Source organism: Phyllobates terribilis, unplaced genomic scaffold (assembly GCF_046119375.1).
Source record: "Phyllobates terribilis strain yellow unplaced genomic scaffold, ASM4611937v1 Scaffold_12__6_contigs__length_324123572, whole genome shotgun sequence".
Taxonomy (NCBI): Eukaryota; Metazoa; Chordata; class Amphibia; order Anura; family Dendrobatidae; genus Phyllobates; species Phyllobates terribilis.
In genome coordinates this window covers 193,940,520-193,961,422 of record NW_027362772.1, presented here as the reverse complement: position 1 = coordinate 193,961,422, position 20,903 = coordinate 193,940,520, and the positions used below count along the sequence as shown (strand labels likewise).

Genomic DNA, 20,903 nt, shown 5'->3' with positions numbered 1-20,903 from the left:
CGGTGCCGTAAATGAGGTTGCAAGAGTTCATCAGCTCTCAGGCCTCAGAGTAAAAAGATCAGTAGAAAGGTCTTTGTACTGTCCCCTCATATACTTGTACATAGTAATAAGATCACCCCATAAGCCTTCGTTTTTCCAAACTAAATAACCCCAAGTGTAATAACCTGTGTTGGTATGGCAGACCCCCCAGTCCTCTAATAACCTTGGTCGCTCTTCTCTGCACCTGCTCTAGTTCAGCTATGTCTTTCTTATACACCGGAGACCAGAACTGTACACAGTATTCTAAGTGTGGTCACACTAGTGACTTGCATAGAGGTAAAATTATGTTCTCCTCATGAGCATCTATGCCTCTTTTAATGCATCCCATTATTTTATTAGCCTTGACAGCTGCCTGACACTGGCCACCAAACGTGAGCTTGTCGTCCACCAATACACCCTGATCTTTTTCAGTGAGAGTTTTGCTCAACTAAGCATATAATTATACATTTTATTTCCTCTGCCCAAGTGCATTACCTTACATTTATCCCCATTAAAGCTCATTTGCCATTTATTAGCCCAAGCTTCTTGTTTACAAAAATCCTCCTGTAATATAAAATTGTCCTCCTCTGTATTGATTACCCTGCAGAGTTTAGTGTCATCTGCAAATATTGAAATATTACTCTGTATGCCCCCTACAAGGTCATTAATAAATATGTTAAAAAGAAGCGGGCCCAATAATGACCCCTTATGGTACCCCACTGTTAACTGAGACCCAGTCTGAGTGTGTTCCATTAATAACCACCCTTTGTTTCCTATCACTGAGCCAATTCTTAACCCACTTACATATATTTTCCCCTATCTCCCTTGTTCTCATTTTATGTATCAACCTTTTGTGTGGAACCGTATCAAATGCTTTTGAAAAATCAATATACAGAACATCCACTGCATTTCCTTGGTCCAGTCCGGAACTTACCTCCTTATAAAACCTGATCAGATTAGTTTGGCAGGAACGGTCCCTCGTAAATCCATGTTGATATTGGGTCATGAGGTTATTCTTCTTCAGATACTCTAGTATAGCATGTCTTAGGAAACCCTCCAGGATTTTACCCACAGTAGAGGTTAAGCTTACTGACCTATAATTCCAAGTTCGTTTTTTTTCCCCTTTTTGAATATTGGCACCACATATGTTATATGCCAGTCCTGTGGTACAGACCCTGTTATTATGGAATCTTTAAAGATTAAAAATAATGGTCTATCTATGAATTTACTTAATTCCTGCAGTACTCGCGGGTGTATCCCATCCAGGCCCGGGGGTTTGTCAACTTTAGTGATTTTTAGACGCCGACGTACTTCCTGCTGGGTTAAGCAAGTGACATTTAATGGATAATTTTTGCGATTTTCTTGTGTAAATACTGTTGAAATAAAAATCATTTAGCATATTGGCTTTTTCCTCATCCACCATTTCACCCAGACTATTTTTAAGGGGGCCAACACTATCATTTTTTAGTTTCTTACTATTTATGTAGTTAAAAAATATTTTGGGATTATTTTTACTTTCTCTGGTAATGAGTCTCTCTGTCTCAATCTTTGCTGCCTTGATTTGGTTTTTACAGAATTTATTTAATTTTCTGTATTTATTTAATGCCTCATCACTACCTACTTGCTTTAGTTCTCTAAATGCTTTCTTTTTGTCACTTATTGCGCCCCTTACAGCTCTATTTAGCCATAGTGGTTTCCTCCTATTTCTAGCATGTTTATTCCCATAGGGTATATATTGTGCACAGGTTCTACTCAGGAAGCTAATAAATGTCTCCCATTTGCTTTGTGTAGTTTTATGTCTCAGGATATCGTCCCAGGTTATTGCACTAAGATCATTTCTCAACTGTTGGAAATTTGCCTTCCTGAAGTTTAGTGTCCTTGTAACCCCTCTACTACACATCTTATTAAATTATACATGAAAGCTTATTATTACCCATGTGATCCCCAACTCGTATATTTGTTAACCGGCCGGCCTGTTGGTTAATATTAGGTCTAGCAGTGCCCCCCTTCTTGTTGGGTCCTGAACCAGTGGTGAAAGGTAATTGTCTCTCATAGTTGTCAAAAACCTATTACCTTTACTGGAACTACAGGTTTCTGTTCCCCAATGTATTTCAGGGAAGTTGAAGTCCCCTATAATAATGACTTCTCCTTGAGTCGCTGCTTCATCTATTTGCTTTATGAGGATATTCTCCGCTGCTTCCATTATTTTTGGAGACTTATAACAAACCCCTATCAGTAATTTATTATTTTTTCCCCCTCCCCTTATCTCCACCCACAGGGACTCTACATTTTCATTAGATTCATATATATTCTCACGTAAGATGGGTTTTAAGGATGATTTTACATATAAACACACACCACCACCTCGCTTGTTTGTACGGTCATTTCTGAACAGACTATAGCCCTGTAAATTAACTGCCCAGTCATGGCTCTCATCCAGCCATGTCTCAGATATCCCCACCATGTCATAATTATTTTCCAACAAAATTAATTCTAATTCCTCCATTTTGTTGGTGAGGCTTCTGGCATTAGTGTAAATGCATTTTATGTATCTCTCTGTACCTCTATTCCTTCTTACTATATTGACTGTTCTAACCCCACCCCCTATTTTTTTATTTGTGCCCAGGTCACTATCTGCACTATCTTACCCACCTATAAAATAAATACCCTCCCCCCAATCCCTAATTTAAACACTCCTCCAACGTTCTAGCCATTTTCTTCCCCAGCACAGCTGCACCCACCCCCATTGAGGTGCAGCCCGTCCCTAGCGTAGTACCTGTAGCCAACTGAGAAGTTGGCCCAGTTCTCCAGGAACCCAAACCCCTCCTTCCTACACCAATTCCTGAGCCACGTATTTATCTCTCTTATCTCCCGCTGCCTCTCTGGCATGGCAAGTGGTACAGGCAGTATTTTGGAGAATACCAACTTGGAGGTCCTTGCTTTAAGCTTGCAATCTAATTCCCTGAAATCATCTTTAAGGACCTTCCACCTACCTCTAACTTTGTCATTTGTGCCAATGTGCACCATGACAGCTGGGTCCTCACCAGCCTCTCCCAGTAATCTGTCAACCCCATCAGCGATGTGCCGGACTCGAGCGCCAGGTAGGCAGCACACTGATGATTCCTGTCCTTGTGACAGATTGCCCTATCTGTTCCCCTAATAATTGAGTCCCCCACTACCAGCACCTGCCTGGCCTGCCCTGCTCTCCTATTTCCCCCCTTACTGGAGCTGACACCCCTCCGGCTTTCAGAGGACATGCCTTGATGCAGCAGTGCTACCCCTGTACTGACAACCCCATCATCTGCCAACTTTGCAAACTTATTGGGGTGTGCCAAATCAGGACTAGCCTCCCTGGCACTCTTCCCTCTACCCCACCTTCTAACTGTCACCCAGATAGCTACCTCACTGTCCTGCAGCTCCATACTACCACCCTCCCCCACATCAACCCCAGTGAACAGCTGCTCAGTGAGCAGCAGACTCCTTTCCATATTGTCAATGGATCTCAGTGTTGCCAGCTGCTCATTTAGATCCAGTACCTGGGCTTCCAAACGCACAACGTGCTCACATCTCGCACAGCAGTATGCACCCACGACCGGCTGTTCAAGGATTGCATACAAGTGGCAACATGTACACTGGATAGCATTGTCAATAATGGAGCTCATTTCCTAATGGGGATTGTATTCCGTTTGCACTTATGCAAACGGAATACAAGGGGAGACCTCCGGAAGGACATTGTCCCCTCCCTCAAAACAAGGAAATCTAGGATGGAATCCTAGATTCCAGAAGGGAGACATCCCCAACCCTCGTGGTGTCTATTGTTTAGGATGAACTCTGCCAAGCAAAGTATGATCCCCAATCATGCTGAGTATGGGAGCAAAAACATCTTAGATAGGACTCAAGACACTGGTTGGTTCGCTCCGTTAGCCCATTAGTTTGAGGATGGTATGCAGATGAAAATGAGAGTTCCAACCCGAGGCGTTTACAGAAAGCCCTCCAGAATCTGGAGATAAACTTTGACCCACGATCGGAGACTATATTCATGGGAACCCCATGTAATCTTACCACCTGAACAAGGAACAAATCTACCAAGTCCTGCACACTGAGCAACTGTGCCAAAGGAATCAAATGGCATTGTTTAGAAAAACAGTCCACAATAACCCACACCGTAGTCATACCCTTGGAATCAGGGAGATCAGTAATGAAATCCATGGATATGTATAGGATAAGTCTAAGGACATACAGGAATGGGCAAAGGGAGAAGTTTCCCTGCCAGGGCGATGCGAGGCACTTTGTTCCTTGCACAGATCTCGCATGTCTTAACAAAAGCTTCAATATTCTTACCCAAGGACGGCCACCAATACTTTTTGCTCAACAGCTGACAGGTCCCCTTAAGGCCTGGGTGGCCCGCTGTGACCGAGGCGTGACACTCTCGGAGTAAGCCCAACCGTAACTGCACCGGAACGAATAATTTATCATGAGGTGTGCTAGACGGAGCCATCCCCTGAGTCTTAACCACCTCCCAAGCTAAACTGATAAAAGAGACTACAATGCCATTTGGAAGAATAAAATTAGGTTCCGTAATTTCCGACTCACTAGGCCCATGGGATTTGTCTCGAGTTCAGCCTCTTAGGATTCTCTAAAAAAAAACTAGAGATTATTATGGTCAGTAAGCACCGTGAATGGGTGGCTTAGCTCCCTCAAGGAGATGCCTCCACTCCTCCAGAGGAGTTAACTTTATGGCAAGAAGTTCATGACTGCCGATGTCATAATTGAGCTCTGGAGGAGAGAATTTCAAAGAAAAAAAAACACACAAAGCCTCAAATGCGCTAAGGTGCTGGAACCCTGGGAGAGCACTGCTCCCACCCCTACCTCAGAAGTATCCACCTCCACCATAAATGGCTTATTGACATCAGGCTGGACCAAAACTGGAGAGGAGGAAAAGGCTTTCTTAAGTGTATTAAACACTTAACAACCGCCGTAACGCATTTTCACAGCGGCAGTTAAGGGTACTTATGCCTCAGCGCTGCTCTTTCACGTCGCTGAGGAATAAGCCTATAGAGCCCCCAGTGTTGGAAAATCTCTGGGGGCTCAGCTACAGGTGGTAGCTGAGACCCTGGAGAATAATATCAGAGCCGGTTTTTCAGGTCCTCGATCACGTGATCGCCACTATTCAGTGAATAGCGGCGATCACAAAAAAGAAAAAAGTGCACCCGCAGTTACAATGGTTTCTCTCTTCTCTGACATGATATAATAATAATAACTAACAATAATCTTTTTATTTATATAGTGCCAACAAATTTTGCAGCGCTTTACAATTCAGAAAATTTACAGACATTACCGGAACGGTCTTCATTGGGGCTCACAATCTACAGTACATTCCCTATCAGTATGTCTTTGGAGTGTGGGAGGAAACGGGAGAACAAGGCGGAAACCCACGCAAACACGGGAAGAACATACAAATTCCTTGTAGATTTTGTCCTTGCTGGGATTTGAACCAAGGACCCCAGCGCTACAAGGCTGCAGTGCTAACCACTGAGCCACCATGCTGCCCTATTATATACGTATCAGAGGAGAGAGAAATGAAGCCACCAGAGCCCACCCGGTACCTCTGCAGTCCCCCGGATCTCCTGATCCATCCCCAGTCATCTTCCGGTAAAAAAAAAATAGAGGGCATGTGCAGTGTGCCCGCCGAGATCTGACAGCCTGTACCCGGCAACAATAGGGAATTTTACCTATTGGTTCCTTTTGATCACTGTGATAAACTCTATCCACTGTTTAAGCACATCAGGGGCTCTCCAAACGCGACATGACATCCGCTCTAGATTGCAGCCAATTTTGCATTCAAAAAGTCAAATGGTGCGCCATCACTTCCGAGCCCTGCCGTGCACCCAAACAGTGGTTTTCCCCCACATATGGGGTATCGGAGTACTCAGAAGAAATTGCACAACAAATTTTGTGGTCCATATTCTCTTGTTACCCTTGCAAAAATAAAAAAAAATTGGGGTATGAAGTAAAATTTGTGTGAAAAAAGTTAAATGATCATTTTTTCCTTCCACATTGCTTCACTTCCTGTGAAGGGGTAATAAACTTCTTGAATGTGGTTTTGAGCACCCTGAGGGGTTCAGTTTTTAGAATGGTGTCACTTTTGGGGATTTTCTATCATATAGACCCCTCAAAGTCACTTCAAATGTAATGTGGTCCCTAAAAAAATGGTTTTGTAAATTTTGTTGAAAAAATTAGAAATCGCTGATCAACTTTTAACCCTTATAACTCCCTAACAAAAAAAAAATTTTGTTCCAAATATTGTGCTGATGTAAAGTAGACATGTGGAAAATGTTATTTATTAACTATTTTGTGTGACAGAGTGGTGGCCAAAAGTATTGGCACCCCTGCAATTCTGTCAGATAATACTCAGTTTCTTCCTGAAAATGACTGCAATCACAAATTCTTTGGTATTATCTTCATTTAATTTGTCTTCAATGAAAAAACACAAAAAGAATTGTCCTAAAGCCAAATTGGATACAATTCCACACCAAACCTAAAAAAGGGGGTGGACAAAAGTATTGGCACTGTTTGAAAAATCATGTGATGCTTCTCTAATTTGTGTAATTAACAGCACCTGTAACTTACCTGTGGCACCTAACAGGTGTTGGCAATAACTAAATCACACTTGCAGCCAGTTAACATGGATTAAAGTTGACTCAACCTCTGTCCTGTGTCCTTGTGTGTACCACATTGAGCATGGAGAAAAGAAAGAAGACCAAAGAACTGTCTGAGGATTTGAGAAATCAAATTGTGAGGAAGCATGAGCAATCTCAAGGCTACTTGTCCATCTCCAAAGACCTGAATGTTCCTGTGTCTTCCCTGCGCAGTGTCATCAAGAAGTTTAAAGCCCATGGCACTGTGGCTAACCTCCCTAGATGTGGATGGAAAAGAAAAATTGACGAGAGATTTCAACGCAAGATTATGCGGTTGGTGGATAAAGAACCTCGACTAACATCCAAACAAGTTCAAGCTGCCCTGCAGTCCGAGGGTACAACAGTGTCAACCCGTACTATCCATCAGCGTCTGAATGAAAAGGGACTGTATGGTAGGATACCCAGGAAGACCCCACTTCTTACCCCGAGACATAAAAAAGCCAGGCTGGAGTTTGCCCAAACTTACCTGAGAAAGCCTAAAACGTTTTGGAAGAATGTTCTCTAGTCAGATGAGACAAAAGTAGAGCTTTTTGGGAAAAAGCATCAACAGAGTGTGCAGGAAAAAAAAAGAGGCATTCAAAGAAAAGAACACGGTCCCTACAGTCAAACATGGCAGAGGATCCCTGATGTTTTGGGGCTGCTTTGCTGCCTCTGGCACTGGACTGCTTGACCGTGTGCATGGCATTATGAAGTCTGAAGACTACCAACAAATTTTGCAGCATAATGTAGGGCCCAGTGTGAGAAAGCTGGGTCTCCCTCAGAGGTCATGGGTCTTCCAGCAGGACAATGACCCAAAACACACTTCCAAAAGCACTATAAAATGGTTTGAGAGAAAGCACTGGAGACTTCTAAGGTGGCCAGCAATGAGTCCAGACCTGAATCCCATAGAACACCTGTGGAGAGATCTCAAAATGGCAGTTTGGAGAAGGCACCCTTCAAATATCAGGGACCTGGAGCAGTTTGCCAAAGAAGAATGGTCTACAATTCCAGCAGAGCATTGTAAGAAACTCATTGATGGTTACCGGAAGCGGTTGTTCGCAGTTATTTTGGCTAAAGGTTGTGCAACCAAGTATTAGGCTGAGGGTGCCAATACTTTTGTCTGGCCCATTTTTGGAGTTTTGTGTGAAATGGTCAATGATTTGATTTTTTCTTCATTCTCTTTTGTGTTTTTTCCTTGCAAGCAAATTAAATGAAGATAATACCAAAGAATTTGTGATTGCAATCATTTTCAGGAAGAAACTGAGTATTATCTGACAGAATTGCAGGGGTGCCAATATTTTTGGCCACCACTGTAGCTCTCTGATTTAAGGGCATAAAAATTCAAACAGTCTCAATCAGTGGGATCAGTTGAAGAGTTCCAGAGTTATTACCTCATAAAGTGACCGTGGTCAGAATTGTAAAATTTGGCCTGGTCATTAAGGACATAATTGGCTCCGTCACTAAGGGTATGTGCCCACAATGCGTACCAGCCCACGGCCCAGACGCTGCGGAAGAGCCGCCGGCGGCTTCCACTTATCTATGCATAGGAGCGGCGTTTTTGTTTTTTTTACTTGCGGACTTTCCTCATAGAGGTTAGGACTATGGGGAAAGCCTGCTTGTGGATCCGCAAGAGAAATTGACCTGCTACAGTCTGGAAAGACGCACCACATGTCAGTTTCCAAGAGTGAGCAGCAGGTGCCCAGATAATAATAGTTGACATGGGATTTCTAGAAATCCCATCCACTATGCTGTAACATCTGGCCGCTGCAGGTTTGACGCTGCATAAGTCCGCAGCGGCTCCGGATCGTGGGCACACATCCTAAGAGGTTAAAGGCCATAGTGGCTTTAGGTCCCCAATAAGACACGTCTGCCCCCTCATGGGTAAGATTGGTGAGAGGTTTCAACACCTTGGAAAAACCCTTAATAAACCTCCGGTAATAAGTGGCAAAACCCAAGAAACGCTGCAATCCCTTGAGGCTAACCGGTTATGCCCACTCCAACACTGCCCTCACTTTCCAGGGATCCATCCGAAACCCCATGGGGAACAAAATGAGTCCCAGAAACCCCAACTCCTGCACTTCGAAAACACACTTTTCTTTTTGACATAAAGAAAATGATCCTCCAATCTTTTCAGGACAGTGCGCACATGGTCCCTATGTGCAGCTAGTTTCCTGGAGAGGAAATCATCAATGTAAACAAAAATACAAATACCCAAAAGATCACGGAAAATATTTACAAGCGCTTGAAACACAGCTGGAGCATTGCAGAGCATGATACAATACTCATAATGACCCTTGGAAGTATCGAAGGTTGTTTTCCACTCATCCCCCTCCTTGATGAGAACAAGGTTATAAGCCACCTGGAGATCCAGCTTGTTAAACCAACTTGCCCCCTCCAGTTGGTTAATGAGGTCAGGGATGAGTGAAAGAGGGGGCCGATTACGTAGTGTTATGCGATTGAGCTCACAATAGTCAATACATGGTCTCAAACCGCCATCCTTTTTGGCCACAAAAACGAATCCTGCTGCAACCAGGGATTTAGAAAAACGGATAAACCCATTTTTTTCAAATTTTCCTGAATATATTCCCTCATGGCTTGCCTCTTGGGTTCTGACAGGTTAAAAATTCTGCCTAAAGGTAACTTTGCCCCCTCAATGAGCTGGATGGAACAGTCATAAGTTCTATGTGGAGGTAATTTCTGGGAGGCCTCTTCGGAGAACATCAGTGGGCACTCTGCCACATACTATGGGACCTGGGAGGTAGAACCTACTACCTTAGGAGGCTTGATAATACAAAGGGATTAGCAGTTGGAGGATCACTTAACAATATCCCCCCTTTGCCTTTCAATAATAGAGTTATGAGTGCGAAGCCAAGGGAGACCTAACAGCACAGCAGTAGGAAGATCCTATAAAATAAAAAAGCATGCCTCTACCTTATGCAGATAACCTGTGGTGACAGATACTGGTTCAGCAGTGCGATACCCAATACTCTGGGCAAAGGGAGAATTATCAAGAGAAGATAATGTTATAGAAGCATCCAATGAGATAAGAGGAACCTCCAACTCCTTGCCCATGGCAGCATTTAAAAACGTATCTCAGCTCTGCAATCAACAAAAGCATAACCCTCCACACTCTTACCATTAAACGTGATAACAATGGGTAAAAGTAATATCTTTTCCAGGGGTACCTGAGCTCCTATCTGGGAATCTTGAGCCCGCCGGCTCCAGACATGGACATTCATGAACCAGATGGCGCGAGGAACAGCATAAAAGACGCCATCTTTGCTGACTTGACTACCGAGAGGTACCAACTCCACCAAGCTGCATGGGTTCTCCCTCAGCCTCAGCCGAGGGTATGCCAGAGGGACATTTTTTCCTAACATCTCTCTCGTCTTCTCCGATCAAATCGCACAGTTAAAGTCATGGCGGCCTCCAATTACCAGGGAGGAGAGTGGTACACTAGCATATCGTTAATATATTAATTAAGCCTACACAGGACAGTATTATGAAGAGCGGTATCGTTCCACCCCGTCTCTAAGGTCCCACTGACAACGCCTTAAGATGGGATTCAGCTAAAGCCACCCGGTACGGTTCATGATAAATCTGCACCATAGCCTTAAAAAAATCATCCACTAACGAGATTATGGGTGAACATGAGGGTAATGAAAATGTCCAAGACGGGGGATCCCCTCTAAGTAGGGAAATAACAAGACCCACCCAAGTACCTTTAGTCCCTGAGGAAACAGGGCAAAGTTGGAAATATAATTTGCACCCCTCCTTAAAATTATTAAACTATTTCTGATCTCCCCTCAAAAAATCAGGAAGGGGCACCTTAGGTTCTTTGGGAATGACCCCCGCGGTAGGACTGGGGTTAGAACTTGACTATGTCGGGGGACCCTCTGAGCAAGTGTCTGGCTATATTGATTCACGGTGCCCGCTAAATCCAGGAACATTCCCAAAAGACCCTGAATCAGGTCAGTAAGCAGCTTAACCAGATCCATTTTTTTTTATAGAATATACAGTGAAGGAAATAATTACAGTATTTGATCCCTTGTTGTTTTTGTAAGTTTGCCCACTGACAAAGACATGAAAAGTCTATAATTTTAAAGGTAGGTTAATTTTAACATTGAGAGATAGAATATCCAATAAAAAAATGAAGAAAAATCACATTGTATAAATTACTGCATTTTGCAAATGAGAAATAAGTATTTGATCCCCTACAAACCATTATGAGTTCTGGCTCCTACAGACCAGTTAGACGCTCCTAATCAACTCGTTACCTGCATTAAAGACAGCTGTCTTACATAGTCATCTGTATAAAAGACTCCTGTCCACAAACTCAATTAATTAGTCAGACTCTACAACATGAGCAGGACCAAAGGGCTTTCTAAGGATGTCAGGGACAAGATCATAGACCTGCACAAAGCTGGAATGGGCTACAAAACCATAAGTAAGATGCTGGGTGAGAAGGAGACAACTGTTGGTGCAATAGTAAGAAAATGGAAGAAATACAAAACGACTGTCAATCGACATCGATCTGGGGCACCATGCAAAATCTCACCTCGTGGGGTATCCTTGGATCATGAGAAAGATGAAAGATCAGCCTAAAACTACACAGGGAGAACTTGTTAATGATCCCAAGGCAGCTGGGACCACAGTCACCAAGTAAACCATTGGTAACACATGACGCCTTAAAGGTTTAAAATCCTGCAGTGCCCGCAAGGTCCCCCTGCTCCAGAAGGCACATATACAGGGCCATCTGAAGATTGTCAATGAACACCTGGATGATTCTGTGAGTTATTGGGTGAAGGTGCTGTGGTCAGATGAGACTAAAATTGAGCTCTTTGACATTAACTCAACTCGCCGTGTTTGGAATAAGAAGAAGGATGAGTACAACCCTAAGAACATCATCCCAATCATGAAGCATGGTGAGGGAAACATTATACTTTGGGGGTGCTTTTCTGCAAAGGGGACATGACGACTGCATCGTACTGAAGGGAAGATGGATGGGGTCATGTATTGGGAGATTTTGGCCAAAAACCTCCTTCCCTCAGTAAGAGCATTGAAGATGGGTCATGGCTGGGACTTCCAGCAAGACAATGACCCAAAACATACAGCCAATGCAACAAAGGAGTGGCTCAAAAAGAAGCACAGTAAGGTAATGGAATGGCCTAGCCAGTCTCAAGACCTTAATCCCATAGAAAAACTTATGGAGGGAGTTGAAGCTCTGAGTTGCCAAGCGACAGCCTCAAAATCTGAATGATTTAGAGATGATCTGCAAAGAGGAGTGGACCCAAATTCCTCCTGACATGTGTGCAAACCTCATCATCAACTACAAAAAACATCTGACTGCTGTGCTTGCCAACAAGGGTTTTGCCACCAAGTATTAAGTGTTTGCCAGAGGAATCAAATACTTATTTCTCACTGAAAAATGCAAAAAAATTTATCTAATTTATACAATATGATTTTCTTGATTTTGTTTGGGCTATTCTATCTTTCAATGTTAAAATTAACCTACCCTTAAAATTATAAACTGTTCATGTCTTCGTCAGTGGGCAAATTTACAAAAACAGCAAGGGATCAAATACTTTATTTCCTTCACTGTATATGTCTGTTTATTCTGTTATGCGCTCCGCAGAGGGACCCAGCAAGACAGCATCAAACCAGCAAAGGTGCAGCCACAAGCTGCCCAGCTGGGCGAGCTCTTGAAGAATACTCTTCACACAACTCCTAGTAAATGGAAGGAGGACTTTGGCAGAGCCCTTCTCAGGCCCAGTCTTGTGAAGCAGCTGGTCCTGTTCGAGGACTAGGTGAGTACCTCTGCAAGAACCCCAGGAAGTGTAACCAGAAGAGAAAATGAGAAAACCCCTGAAAAGATAGCAAAACCTAATGCTAGCAAGCCTAGCATCACTCACTACCAAGCACATATTGAACTGCGAACTGCAATAAACAGCAAAGGACTGAGAAGAGAGCAGGGTTAAATAGCCTGCCTAATGATCAGGTGTTGATTACCTCCCAATCATCCCCAGACAGCGACTCTCTGCTAGCTTCAGAAGCAGACTGAACATAATCTCACTAGTGCTCAGTACCAGATATAACAGCATCCTGCATCCTCACACATCCCACAACACCAGAAGGCGACGCTCCACAAGATTGAGACAGTTTCCCTGCATGCTTATTAGCTCCGCCTCCAGGGTCAGGACAATGGCCGCGCTTGTGACCGGCATAGTGTAGCACCGGACCTCCTCCATTCCCAGGTGGGAGCACAGAACCACGATTCGTAACACCATGAGAGAGTTCACAGGAGTTAATCAGCTGATGAACCCTGGTGACCTCACTTATGGCACCAGCTTCAGTGCCGTAAGTGAGATCACCGAAGCTTATCAGCTGATGAACTCCTGTGAACTCTCTCTCGGCAGCTCAGCGCTTTACACTTCAGGAACTATGACGCTGCTGTCGGTGAGTAGCCGGCGGCCGGGTAGAACAGTCACATCAGATGAAGTGACTGCTCTCCAAGTGAAATCGACGGGGGACGGTATGGATAGGTGAGTATTATGGTGGTTTATTATTTTTTCTCTTTTACCGGTAACATGGGCATCGGGAATTAGGTGTTAAGGTGAGTATTATGATGAATTTTTATTTTTTACAGGGGACAAGGGCTTCAGGGATTAGTTGTTAAGGTGAGTATAACTGTGTTTTTTATTTTTACTTCAATATTTATTTATAAATTAAGTTCTTTTTTTTTCACTTTGAGCCGGCTGATGACAACTCCCATCAGCAGAGCCTGCTCTCACTGTTATCAGTGACAGCAGGCGTAGGCTGATGGGAATAGTAGTATTCTCATCAGCCGACGTCTGACCAGCGATAAGCTTTTTACCGCGGGTCACAGTCACAGCTGCGAGCTCACGCTGACATCTGACAGCATGATCCCGCAGCACTCTGAACGGCAGTAACGATTTTACCACCGATCAGAGCTCCTGTTTCTCGCACTGTCATGCAGACCACAGCGCAGGAAACATCCAATGTTTAGGGTGCCGAACCCAAACAGTAACACGGACTTCCTGAGGAAGTCCATGTTTAGGGTCCGTGCCCGAACACTAGGTGTTCAGTAAGTATCCCGAACTTTATTGTTCAGGTTCACCCATCTCTAATGACAACATGAAGCAGCTGTGGAGGTGCCTGAACTATGACCAACATTTATGGCCCCTCTGTGGTGACTTAAATGTGGTAGCACTCTTTACTTGGTTCCTAGAGTGGATACAAAGTACTGCTGCTTTCTGTGTGAGTGGGATAGTCATGCAAAAGAATATCACTACAATAAAAAATATTGGGAACTATATTGTAATCTAGTTGCCGCCTTTGAACTGACTAACTTGCCAATAAGGTTTTTAAAATGTGGAACCCAAAACTGCATCTCATATTTTAGATGTGGCCTTACAAGTGATTTATAGAGGAGTAACAATACATTGGGATCACAGGATTCTCTCTCTATTTTTATAAACCCTAAAATTTTGTTTGCTTTTGCAGCTGCTGACTGATAGGGAGTACTGCTGCTCAACTTGTATCAAGTTCTATCGTCCCAAGTATATTTCCATGTAATGTATATGCAGCAATGCAATTACTGCGGCGCATTACTCTACATTTATCTACATTACACCTCATCTATCATGTGTTTGCCCATGACAGCATCTTATGTAATATAACATGTCTAAAATAGATGATAAATGTGATGCAAAACATACATTTTCAGAAATTAAGCTAAAATTTCGGCTGCATGTAGCTTAGTAAATCAGCCACATTGAATGCCTTAGCTAACTAGACCACACACTGAAATGATGCCTGCCTCACACATGTAACAAATGCATTGTCCACTTTCATCACTTGTTAGTCAGGGGGAGTATTAAATACAATGTATGCCCTTATTTTGAGTTTACCTAAAAGCCACCAGGACCTCCCTCAGAAATCATATCAGGTCTGTGTGATGTTTGAGAAGTGTCATCCATGAAGTTGACTCGTGCAGGTCGTCGATTTATGATTAACACACCACCGGCCTCTTTGACAAATGTAAAAGCCAGAGGTGAGAGTCAGGCATAATGTGAGTTTGTAATGTTAGCTAAATGTATACAATCGGGCTAAGTTTCTACTGTAAGCTACAAGTGCCAGAAATTTGGGTTAATTTGTGCCAATTGAAGCTTTACACTACATTAAACATAAAGCATTTTAGATATGTGCTTTTGACACGAGCAGCAAGGTAGTGTGGTCTGCTGGAAAGTGTGCTGGGAATGGGGTGTGTCCTAAATCAAGAACTTGTGCGCAAAAATTAAAATGTTAAATTTTGCTAAAATTTTGTAAAAATTGTGCCACACTTGTGAAAAAGATCAGACGTCTGTTCTGATGGAATACTGATGAATATTGGAAATTACTCCACTGCAGGAGGTGAGTACACACTTATTTATTTTAATTCAGGTCCTGAATTGATTAATCTGGAGTTAACCGGTAGTGGATAACCCCTTGTGATTTTCATAATTACATATCAGAGTTAGGTGCTAGAGTCAAGTATCAAAGTAAGGCCGGTTTCACACAACTATTGACTTCAGACAATTTTCACATTATAAGACTCTACCGCTGGGTCTCCAGACTTGAGCTAATTACCGTACTTCACATATGCCCATGAAGCAGGTATCGAGAACTGTCCATGATTTATGGATGTGTGAAACCAGCCTAAGGTGTCAGAGTCACAAATTAGTGGACAGAGCTAGGTCTCTCATTTATCATAGTGGAAAATTTGGTTTATTTATTTCTAATGCTTTCATTTGCATAGATGCTGGATGGCTGTCTGGGATAAAAGAAGCACTCCTCCCATTAAAGTTTATATCGTATTAATATATTGCAATCTTCATATTATATAGCACTGTGCACTTACAATTGCTCAGTTTGCCTTTCTATCCAGTTAATTCTTCTCTTTTCTCTTATGTAGAAACAGAAAGTCTCTTTTCCCTGCATGAGTCTTCAATTAGTGACCTAGATGCTGCCAGGGACTTTTGCAGTGATAACTCACGCAGGAAAAAAGAGACTTCCTGTTTCTACATAGAACTTAGATGGATTCAGCTAGGCAGTTTTTAATCAGGTGATGCCATATACCTAATGGAAAAGAGAAGACTTAGCTGGGTATAAAGGCAAAATGAGCAATTGTAAGTACACAGTGCTATATAATATGATGACTGCAATAAATTAAGAGGATAAAAATGTTGATGGGACGGCTTCTTTAAACACAACTAATCAATCTTTTTGTGACTTTGACGTTTTTGAAATATAATTTGTTTACCTGGAGTATTCGTGCTGATACAGAAACAATCTGATTAAAGAAGGATATATTATGCCGGAACTTCTCTTGCATGTCACATAAAAATAGGACACTTGAGTGCTGGCCCAGCTTTCCTATACGACTTAGTGACATTTTCTTTATCTAAAAAATAAAATATTACAATAGAGAGATTTATAGACCAATAAACATACAGAGTGTTTAAGATAAAATAATACCAGCTGAATACCTTGTATTTACACAATGGAAGACCTTTCCTAACATCACTGACATAAAACACTTTGCATTATTATGGAAATGATCCTCCAGAAACCAGGTACCATTATATACAAACTGAGTCTAAAAGATGTTGAACAGTGACAGAATCTTCATAATTTAGTCTCTGCTCATCAGAACAGTGGGTTTCCATAAACCTATCATGTCATTGGAGAGTAGCTTTTAGGTTTTAATTCAAAACAGTTTTAAAAAAAAAAAGTTAAAGGGGGATATTCCTTACATGTAAAAGGTTTAATCAATGGGTCGAGGGTGGCTTTTTATTTAAAAAATATGTATGCTATATTGACTGACGCCATTCCTTCACACTCGCTAGTAAGTCCCCTGCCGGTCTCAAAGCATCAAAATTTGTCAAGTAAGCTAGCCAGACACTAATAACCTGCAGCCTGCACATTCTGTCCAAGCAGAGGAAGCCATTTCAGAAGGAATAGGATGGCTCCAGCCAATCAGCGGCAACTGAAAGACTGCAGTGGTCACGTGACGCCACCTCTGGATGCTGATGCTTTGAGACCGGTCAGGAACACAGTCATAAGTGTGAAGGAGTGACAGTTCAAGAGTAGGCAATAGGATTTCTTTTTTTATTAACACATCTTGGACCCATTGAGAATAATTTTTAAAGTAGGGGGAAACATTCATTACGGTTTTAAAATTAGAGACATTTTTTACAGTAATTCCATTTTTACAGCCTCAAAAGTGATTAAATAAGCTATGATAATTATACAAATAGTTATTTTTTTTAATACATGGATCTTTCTGCTTTCAGCTTCATCCAAGAGAATCGACTCACACAAATCAACACTCTGATCAAACTGAAGGGACCAGAGTTTCATCAGAGTGTATTACCATAATCGTTCAAACTAAGTTCCACTGCTCGATGCTCCACGGCGCGGCCAACCATTTATATACACCTTCCCACCAGCTTGTTTTCTCTCTATCTCCACCCTTCCTGGCACTATGAAGCCAGAGCTGTCAATCAAAGAAGAGGGGATGGAGATCAAGGGAAAACAAGCAGGTGGGAAGGTTGGCCACGCCAAGTAGCACCGAGCGGTGGGACTTACTTTGGAAAAGTCATCCTGTGCTGGCAGAGTCCCTTTGAAGTTCACATTATTTTTTGCGACTCACAGACATGCGATATTGGTTTATATACCTCATTCAAAAAATTATAAATTCTAATATGTGTGACTTTATCTACTTTTAGGACTTGAGTGAAAATCTAATGTAGTTTTAGGCAATCAAATTTATGCAGAAACTTCTGAAAAATTCATAAGCTTTCAAGCAGCACTGCATGTGTCTAAAAAGCTGTTGAGTTCAGGACAGGAAACAAATGGCCAGTTGTAAATGAGGGTCCGTACTTGCACTAGTGAAGAGCGGCAGCACGGCTCCAGTCGCACAGCGCGAGTGAAGAGCGGCAGCACGGCTCCAGTCGCACAGCGCGAGTGAAGAGCGGCAGCACAGCTGCAGTCGCACAGCGCTAGTGAAGAGCGGCAGCACGGCTCCAGTCACACGGCTCTAGTGAAGAGCGGCAGCACGGCTCCAGTCGCACAGCGCTAGTGAAAAGCGGCAGCACGGCTCCAGTCGCACAGCGCGAGTGAAGAGCGGCAGCACGGCTCCAGTCACACAGCGCTAGTGAAGAGCGGCAGCACGGCTCCAGTCACACAGCGCTAGTGAAGAGCGGCAGCAGGGCACCAGTCACACAGCGATAGTGAAGAGCGGCAGCACGGCTCCAGTCGCACAGCGCTAGTGAAGAGCGGCAGCACGGCTCCAGTCACACAGCGCTAGTGAAGAGCGGCAGCACGGCTCCAGTCACACAGCGCTAGTGAAGAGCGGCAGCACGGCTCCAGTCACACAGCGCTAGTGAAGAGCGGCAGCACGGCTCCAGTCACACAGCGCTAGTGAAGAGCAGCAGCACGCAGTCACACAGCGCTAGTGAAGAGCAGCAGCACGCAGTCACACAGCGCTAGTGAAGAGCAGCAGCACGGCTCCAGTCACACAGCGCTAGTGAAGAGCGGCAGCACGGCTCCAGTCACAAAGGGCTAGTGAAGAGCGGCAGCACAGCTCCAGTCACACAGCATAGTGAAGAGCGGCAGCACAGCTCCAGTCACACAGCGCTAGTGAAGAGCGGCAGCACGGCTCCAGTCACAGAGCGCTAGTGAAGAGCAGCAGCACGGCTCCAGTCACACAGCGCTAGAGAAGAGCAGCAGCATGGCTCCAGGCTCCAGTCAAACAGCGATAGTGAAGAGCGGCAGCACGGCACCAGTCACACAGCGCTAGTGAAGAGCGGCAGCACAGCTCCAGTCACACAGCATAGTGAAGAGCGGCAGCACGGCTCCAGTCACACAGCGCTAGTGAAGAGCGGCAGCACGGCACCAGTCACACAGCGCTAGTGAAGAGCGGCAGCACGGCACCAGTCACACAGCGCTAGTGAAGAGCGGCAGCACGGCACCAGTCACACAGCGCTAGTGAAGAGCGGCAGCACCGCTCCAGTCACACAGCGCTAGTGAAGAGCGGCAGCACGGCTCCAGTCACACAGCGCTAGTGAAGAGCGGCAGCACGGCACCAGTCACACAGCGCTAGTGAAGAGGGGCAGCACAGCTCCAGTCACACAGCATAGTGAAGAGCGGCAGCACAGCTCCAGTCACACAGCGCTAGTGAAGAGAGGCAGCACGGCTCCAGTCACACAGCGCTAGTGAAGAGCGGCAGCACGGCTCCAGTCACACAGCGCTAGTGAAGAGCAGCAGCACGCAGTCACACAGCGCTAGTGAAGAGCGGCAGCACGGCTCCAGTCACACAGCGCTAGTGAAGAGCAGCAGCACGCAGTCACACAGCGCTAGTGAAGAGCAGCAGCACGCAGTCACACAGCGCTAGTGAAGAGCAGCAGCACGCAGTCACACAGCGCTAGTGAAGAGCAGCAGCACGCAGTCACACAGCGCTAGTGAAGAGCAGCAGCACGCAGTCACACAGCGCTAGTGAAGAGCAGCAGCACGCAGTCACACAGCGCTAGTGAAGAGCAGCAGCACGCAGTCACACAGCGCTAGTGAAGAGCGGCAGCACGGCTCCAGTCACACAGCGCTAGTGAAGAGCAGCAGCACGGCTCCAGTCACACAGCGCTAGTGAAGAGCGGCAGCACGGCTCCAGTCACACAGCTCTAGTGAAGAGCAGCAGCAAGGCACAAGTCAGACAGCGCTAGTGAAGAGCAGCAGCACGCAGTCACACAGCGCTAGTGAAGAGCGGCAGCACGGCACCAGTCACACAGCGCTAGTGAAGAGCGGCAGCACGGCACCAGTCACACAGCGCTAGTGAAGAGGGGCAGCACAGCTCCAGTCACACAGCATAGTGAAGAGGGGCAGCACAGCTCCAGTCACACAGCGCTAGTGAAGAGAGGCAGCACGGCTCCAGTCACACAGCGCTAGTGAAGAGAGGCAGCACGGCTCCAGTCACACAGCGCTAGTGAAGAGAGGCAGCACGGCTCCAGTCACACAGCGCTAGTGAAGAGAGGCAGCACGGCTCCAGTCACACAGCGCTAGTGAAGAGCAGCAGCACGGCTCCAGTCACACAGCGCTAGTGAAGAGCAGCAGCACGCAGTCACACAGCGCTAGTGAAGAGCAGCAGCACGCAGTCACACAGCGCTAGTGAAGAGCAGCAGCACGGCTCCAGTCACACAGCGCTAGTGAAGAGCGGCAGCACGGCACCAGTCACACAGCGCTAGTGAAGAGCGGCAGCACCGCTCCAGTCACACAGCGCTAGTGAAGAGCGGCAGCACGGCTCCAGTCACACAGCGCTAGTGAAGAGCGGCAGCACGGCACCAGTCACACAGCGCTAGTGAAGAGGGGCAGCACAGCTCCAGTCACACAGCATAGTGAAGAGCGGCAGCACAGCTCCAGTCACACAGCGCTAGTGAAGAGAGGCAGCACGGCTCCAGTCACACAGCGCTAGTGAAGAGCGGCAGCACGGCTCCAGTCACACAGCGCTAGTGAAGAGCAGCAGCACGCAGTCACACAGCGCTAGTGAAGAGCGGCAGCACGGCTCCAGTCACACAGCGCTAGTGAAGAGCAGCAGCACGCAGTCACACAGCGCTAGTGAAGAGCAGCAGCACGCAGTCACACAGCGCTAGTGAAGAGCAGCAGCACGCAGTCACACAGCGCTAGTGAAGAGCAGCAGCACGCAGTCACACAGCGCTAGTGAAGAGCAGCAGCACGCAGTCACACAGCGCTAGTGAAGAGCAGCAGCACGCAGTCACACAGCGCTAGTGAAGAGCAGCAGCACGCAGTCACACAGCGCTAGTGAAGAGCGGCAGCACGGCTCCAGTCACACAGCGCTAGTGAAGAGCAGCAGCACGGCTCCAGTCACACAGCGCTAGTGAAGAGCAGCAGCACGGCTCCAGTCACACAGCGCTAGTGAAGAGCGGCAGCACGGCTCCAGTCACACAGCTCTAGTGAAGAGCAGCAGCAAGGCACAAGTCAGACAGCGCTAGTGAAGAGCAGCAGCACGCAGTCACACAGCGCTAGTGAAGAGCGGCAGCACGGCACCAGTCACACAGCGCTAGTGAAGAGCGGCAGCACGGCACCAGTCACACAGCGCTAGTGAAGAGGGGCAGCACAGCTCCAGTCACACAGCAT

General features: G+C 45.4%; 1 protein-coding gene across 4 annotated transcripts in view; it reads right to left on the bottom strand.

Annotated features, from left to right (window-relative positions):
* ISOC2 (isochorismatase domain containing 2) overlaps positions 1 to 20,903 on the bottom strand; it is a 153,643-nt gene that overhangs the window by 78,464 nt on the left and 54,276 nt on the right. For all 4 annotated transcript variants that reach the window (XM_073657820.1, XM_073657819.1, XM_073657821.1 and 1 more), the window contains exon 2: positions 16,018 to 16,158. In XM_073657820.1, the coding sequence (XP_073513921.1) occupies positions 16,018 to 16,149 (132 nt within the window). In that variant the 5' untranslated portion in view covers positions 16,150 to 16,158. The remainder of the gene's footprint in view (positions 1 to 16,017; positions 16,159 to 20,903) is intronic.